General features: G+C 26.1%; 1 protein-coding gene across 1 annotated transcript; it reads right to left on the minus strand.

Annotated features, from left to right (window-relative positions):
- Positions 1–3,145: 3,145 nt before the first annotated feature.
- On the minus strand, positions 3,146–5,412 carry LOC103312017. Its single transcript, XM_008191993.1, has 4 exons — positions 5,203–5,412; positions 4,036–4,117; positions 3,551–3,798; positions 3,146–3,487 (listed from the first exon to the last, which is right to left on the minus strand). Exons 1-4 carry the CDS (start codon positions 5,410–5,412, stop codon positions 3,146–3,148), a joined length of 882 nt encoding a protein of 293 aa, XP_008190215.1.
- Between the last annotated feature and the right edge of the window lie 1,971 nt (positions 5,413–7,383).

The raw sequence follows: 7,383 nt of genomic DNA on the forward strand, positions 1-7,383 counted from the left end.
TTCTATGTAAGTTAGATTCGAATGATATACATTTTTAACTTAAAACAATTCACTGTAAATATTTTTTGACATGAAACAGTGAAATATAATAAAATTTAAAACAAAATAAATTAACTTAACTTACTTCTTAAAATGAAAAATTAATTCGTTAATTTCACGTTAATTAAAAAAGAAATTTAGTAAGTTAACAGTTAAGTTAATTAAAAGTTAAAAGTAACTAGTTAAGTTATTAAGTTTAAATTAAATTAACTTTAACTTTTTAATTAGGTAGTTAATGTTCAGCTTTGCTTATTGGCTAATGAGCAATTGCTACTATCATGATTCCAAGTCTACCCATTATGGTTTAGGCTGTACATATGTTGATACTCAGTCAATCAGTTAGGACTACGCCTCTTATAGAATGTAAAGATTAATGATAGATATTGAAGAGCCCATTAACATTAATATTGCATGGTAATACATAATGTGTCAATAATAAAATAAAATAATTCACAATTTAGTGCACCATATAGTATACCTATTCTATAGGTACCTACATAAATACATACTCAAATTACAATATATACACATATATGAATTAAGTACATAACACACACACACACCCACACACACTATTAAATACATAAATTATTTTTATATTCGCATACTTGACTACTTGAGAGCAGTGGTCAAGATTTAAACCGTTCAACATAGCGACATATTATGTAATTTTTATGATTCATGTAAGTAGGTTCTATCTATAGTCAATAATTCAAGCCTAAATCATACATTTGTACTTATTTGGTGTGTTTAGTGTATTTTTCAGCAATAATTATTAGTTATACCTACTAATATCCCTATACTTCTATTAGGTATTTATCTATGTAGGCATACATAATTTAAGTAGGTATAATTTATTTGAATAAATCAAATACAACTGCAGAATTGAGCATGAAATTGCCTAATAATATAAGTAGGCATGTACTATTGTATATTAACTGTAGATCATATGGGTATATGTAAAATAAATTCATTAGAGATCTGTTTAGTATGTACAATTAAAATTACTTAGTTGATAAAACTATTTATTTATTCATTAACAATATAATTCTACTAATAAGCCATGATTAATTAAATATAAATAATAATATATACCTAGCATAATAATAATCATAAATTATTTATTATTATATAAACCCATTACCAACATAATACTCATGAACCATGGTATACCTATGATGCTATTTATATTTATTTTATCAAACTAACTGATATATTATAATATATTATAATCATTCACATTTTATAGTTAATACTTAATAGATACATTAAACATAACCAATAAATCAAATCATAATTAATTATTTCTATTATAGGTACTCAAAAAGTTTTAAGACGTATACTTATATTGATTATAATTAAAGTTATGAAATAAAAATAATGCAAATTGTTGGAATGTCAATTTAAAAGTAAAAAAAGGTTAGTGGATGTTATTATTTTTATTTTATTAATCTAACGATCCATGACAAAATTATGAGCTAGTCCTCTTAGGTATTCTAATATTTGACGATTATCAAACTCTTGTACTAGATGTAATATCCGATTTCCTGCATCTACATATTTTCTCTTGGATGGAGGTGGTTCATTTCCACGGACAAGAAATTCATAGTACAAATCTCGCTCTGCCTGTACTTTTTTCAGCTCAATAATAAAGGTCCAAATTGTTGGGTTACTCATGCTGAGCTGAGCTTGTAGCCTTCTATGTGAAGCTTCGGCTATGTTGTTCGTTTTCTGTTAAATGGTACAAAATTTAAATTAGGTAATTAATATTTTTGAAATAAATATAGATAGATAAAGAAATAACTTCAATAAGCTAAATAAAATATTTAATGAAATTATTGGGATAATATATTTATATAGGTACACAGGGTGTAACTTACTAGTTTTTTAATTGGGGGATGGAGCTCCGTTTTACGTATTCAATAAGATACTAAGATTCAATTTAATGATGTTTTTTATGATAATTGGTAATGTGGTCAAAATCATGGTCTAAGATATAAGTATAATATCTAAATTATAGTATAGTATAGTGGTCAAAAGTCTTTTATCTATTTATCAATTATCATTATTACAATTTATGATTAATTACCAAATAAGTTAGAAATGTTAGAATATACTTTTATGTAGGTAACTATTCATTTTTTGTTAATAGCTGACAAGTAAAATTATATTTATTGTAATAGTTGGTAAATATTAGTATTGGTATATTATATTTCAACTGCCTATTGTTGAAGATTGATAATTGGATGTGTGGGGGGGGGACACCCCCAATGGTCTAGGTAGAGTTTAATTATTGTAAGGAACCCTAATTTTTTTAAAGTCTGTGAGTTCATTTTCTTTTATTTTTCCAATTCAACTAATTCAAGCACTGGGTGTAACAGACAGACAAATATAATACTTGTTTAACATATAAAAACATTTGAAAATTATAAGGATAATAAATTATTTAAGGTGTACATACATCTGAAAATTCCCAAAAATTTTGATATATTTTTTAAAAAATGTAAAAACTAAACTATTTGAATTGTATAAAAGTTTTTTTAATTCAACATTTTTTTAGAAATCTAGAAAACTAATCTAGTGTGAAAATCTACTATTATTAATTTTCATAAAAAGATTCAAAACAAATTTAAAATTCTTTATTTTCAGTATTAAAAACCAAAAAAAATTTTTTTCAAATACTATCACTACAGTGTCTTTTTGTATGTATTTAATAAAGATTCAACAAAGATTACCATTTGTTCAGCTAACACTCTATTGTATAAATTCCATGTTGCAATTGGAAATGCAGGTACTCTTCTTAAACCTTCTCGTCTCAAAATACCTATGTAATTTATTTCCAGCCAATCTAAAATAGGCTGTAAAGTTGGCTCTACTCGTTCAAGTTCTTCACTCAAATCATTAAAGCTTTGAACAACATTTTCAGGAGGGACAAATGCTAACGCCGTTATCATTCTAGCATATAAATTGAAATTTGCATTATTTCTATAATCCCTAGAAAAAAAATAATCTCAAGTAATTTCATGATTAATATTTAGTTATATTTAAACTGTGAACTATATATTTGTATTAAATTATTGGTACTATGTACACTATATGTTTTAGCTTACGCCATCAATCCGGCAGCTCCAATCTGTTTTTTTAAATTTTGAAGGAGGTGAAAAAAACAGCCACGAATTTCTACATTGGGAAATTCAGCCCTAAAAGCGTTGTGAATAGCCAACTCATAGTCCACCGATATGCTTCCTGCAATTATACCAGGTGATAAATTCTTTATCTCTACAAGCATCTGGGTATAAGTTGATTGATTCTTGTTAGGCAATAATGCATAGATACAAGGATGAACACCTCCATTGTGACATCCTAAAATCACAAAAACTTGAGAAAATAGAGATGGAGCTATTTTAAACGTTCCATCAACAAACCACTGATGAGATAACGAAAGTATCTAAATAAAAATACCATCAAAATTATTTAAACTTATTTAAATTTTTAATTTATAAAAACATACTTCTAAACCCCTCTGTCGACCAAATAGAAAAATTCTATTATTTCCAGCTCCTGTATCACATAATAAAAAATTTTCAAACACACCAGGCTCAACTTCATATTCCTTGAAACTATTTGGAATTTCCAAATCAAATAAGTTCAAAGGTGCAATTGGAATGTGTGGTCCGTTGTCTCGTCTAACTCTTCTTACAGTTTTTTTTAATGTATCAATGGATGATAACGCTCCTTTTCCAGCAACTGTTAATCCCGCTAAACAAATTAATTTATTATAAATATTGTATATTACCTATAGGTATATAATTTATTTTGAATTACCTAAGTTAATAAATTTATTTATTATTATTTATTAGGTACTTACCTAATTACCAAGTAGGAATAATACAATAGTTTGTATATTATACTATACATTTGTAACTGTATAGATAGTTTATTATGTTTTAATAAATAAACTAATATTTCTGGTCATAAAAGTTTGTTATATTTTACCTATACACTGGTTGATCGCTACAGCAGGTGCTTCCATAGTATCTGCAGCTCTTCTTTTGATTCTACTGATGGTGGAAGCAATCTAATATTTTTAAACAAATAATAATTTTATACTTATGTACCATTAATTAATATATTATACCTATGATGAATTATTAACATCACTATGACATTTGGGTAAAAAACCAACCATTTAATAGGAAATAAACAGTGTTGGGTAGTAACGTAACACAAATTACAAAGTACTGTAACGCAATTACCTTTTCAGTAATTTAATTACATTATTTTACTTTAAGTAATGCGATTGTAACAAAATTACTTTTTAAAAGTAATTTCTATGAAGTAACGCATTAATGCGTTATTTTCCACAATAGTTTTGAATGTATTATAAAAACAAGCCGATAGGATGATAATCCAGTAAAATCAATTATATTTATTTACGATTTGGATAATAGTTAACAATATTATTAAACATTCCAGGAATAAATATTATCACTTTATTAGCAGAAAGAAAAGTTTGGTTTAAAAATATAATTTAATCATATGAATTGAATATGGTTATAAAAATGATAAAAAAAGGTAATGTTATTTGTAACGCACTACTTTATTAATGAAAAAGTAATGTAAGGTAATAAAAATAATTTTAGGTAACTCAAATGTAATTTAAATAAAAATATTTGAAGTAACGAGTAACGTAATTTCATTACTTTTTAAACGTAATTTGCCCAACACTAGAAATAAATATTACTTATTAGTTATTACTAATAACTAGTAATAAGTATACTAATATTATAGGTGTACTGATCTGACATATATGATTCTAATATTATATTTAAAAATCAAATATACTGAATACAACAAAAAATTGTTTTATTTGTCCATTTACAAAGTGCGTTGTCAATTGCTTCTCTATTCTCTAATGGGTTTGCTCAGTAGGTACCTAGTCATCATTTTAGTTAAAATCTGTTTAAATATTTGGAGAAAAATATATAGGTACAGGTAATGTTGGTTAAATAAATTATTTATGAAAATGGAAATTAATTTTCTTTTTTTGGTAAAAATGGACATTATTGAAGGTGTCAGAAACTACAAGTCCAAACTTAAATTTTTGATTTGAGTACCTAGTACCTACTCATGATTTATTATCAATATTATATTATCACTTACCTCAATATCCACAGGAGATTCTTCATGACCGCCATGGTTGCCTTTAACAAATTTCACTCCACCTTTAATATGGAGACGACCCTTGCAACTTATGTCCCTCCTGCGACATCTAAAATATTGTGTTACTTGATCAGCACCCATTTTATCAAAAATATACTGATATCCTTCGTGGCATTCAACCGCCTTCGATCTTATAGTATCCACATCCATGTTTTAATAAATTGAAAATATTAAACACAAACGTAAGGAATGCGAGAAAAATATATAAAATAATGAAATAGACAAGGTACGATCACGTTCACCGTGAAAATTCAAATGAATTATTCGAAGTCTCGGGGAAAAAAAGGTTAGGTTAGTATATAGTACTAATATTCACTAATATCTATTTATAACAATATTTGTATCGTATGATCTATTATTATCTTTGTCCATGCCTTTATGGTACGATTATCCTTTGATCAAACCGCCGCGCCAATAGACGTCAGAGAAAATCCTGTTTCCAATTAATTGATTCGAGTTATATATATAAATATATAATATTTTTGATTGTATATTAATGTCCACTGAAGTATTTAAAAATAAACAATCTTAACATACATAATTACAATATATAAATATAAATATTCATTTTTATGTTATTACATACAAATAAGAAAATAGAAAATTAAAATTATAATATACATATTAATTTGTACTTATTTCTGTAAAATTAATTTCAATAAAAAATTTTGTAGAAATCTTCGTAGCTTACTTAATTTGTCCAAGTGGCATTACTTTTTGTATGCCTTTCATCCTAATTTATCAATGTAGGTAGGTACACACTTTGTAGTTAGTATGAATTTTAATTGTATTTTTTTACTAGGTATTTATTTCATACTGGGTACGACCATTAAAATTCAACATACAAGACCGTAAATTAAAATATATAAATTCGGGGGAGGCTCTAACATTTGTTTAATCTAGATACTGGACACTCATAATTTTTACGTTCAAAATATAAAAACACTTTATTCTCGTGATTACTGCTTTGACGAAAATATACAATTTTTCATAATAAAATAGTCAATAAACAATAAACAATATTCACCACTAAAAATATTTTATTTTTAAAAAAATTCGGGGGCCCTTGACCCCCTCAGTTACGGCACATACTTTGGCTTTACAAATAATTTTTCATTAACAATAAAATAGAAACCCCAGACGGCCAGACCTCACGATAAAACTTTAGAACTTGGATAGTTTCACGCAGATAGTTAGGTATCGATTATTAAATAATTAAATAATATCTCCACATTAACTTGGGTATTTTAAATAAGTATATCTTATTGAATATATTGATCTAATGATTTCAAATATCAATATAGTTGCTTGTATACAGCGTATCCCAGAAGCCCCGTATCACCCTTATTATCTCCGTGGAAAATCAATATATTTAAATTCAGTTTTTTTTACAGTCATAAGTATGGAAATTCTGATTGAATAGCATAATTTTCGGTTTTTCTTTTTTCAAAAATTCAAAAAATGTTTTAGGCAAATAAGTTTTTTAAATTTCCAAGATAGCCATTTTTGTAATAATTAATATACGAATCGTATTTTGCTAATGCCGTATGCGTAGGTAACACAACTATTATTCATAGAAATTCAAAATAATAATTACCTCTAACTTGGGCAATTTTCATTACATTCTAATATATTTTTTTTGAACTTTTTTAAAAAATCTGATCAACAAAATGCTATCTTGGAAATTTAAAAAACTTAGTTGCCTAAAAAAAGTTTTTGATAACTTTTGAATTTTTGAAAAAAAAAATCGAATATTATGCTATTCAATCAGAAATTCCATACTTTATACTGTAAAAAAAACTGCATTTAAATATATTGATTTTCCATGGAAATACTAAGGGTGATACGGGACTTCTGGGACATACTGTATATTTACGTAGATACTGTTCAAGTTGAATCAATATGTTATAGGTTATTGTGTAACAGTGCATTTTAATTCAAATTATGTGCTTGTTTTAAATGTAGGTTAAGTATAATATTATAGTATATTATAGTAAAACGTAGCAACTGTGATCACAACTCACAGTCCTGCTTATAACTCATTAAATAAATAAATATTAAAACAAATACCTGTTTAGCGTTTACTTAAATAAACTTGTTTTTTCTTTTAGTACACAGGTA

Source organism: Acyrthosiphon pisum, unplaced genomic scaffold (assembly GCF_005508785.2).
Source record: "Acyrthosiphon pisum isolate AL4f unplaced genomic scaffold, pea_aphid_22Mar2018_4r6ur Scaffold_20523;HRSCAF=21287, whole genome shotgun sequence".
Classification (NCBI taxonomy): domain Eukaryota; kingdom Metazoa; phylum Arthropoda; class Insecta; order Hemiptera; family Aphididae; genus Acyrthosiphon; species Acyrthosiphon pisum.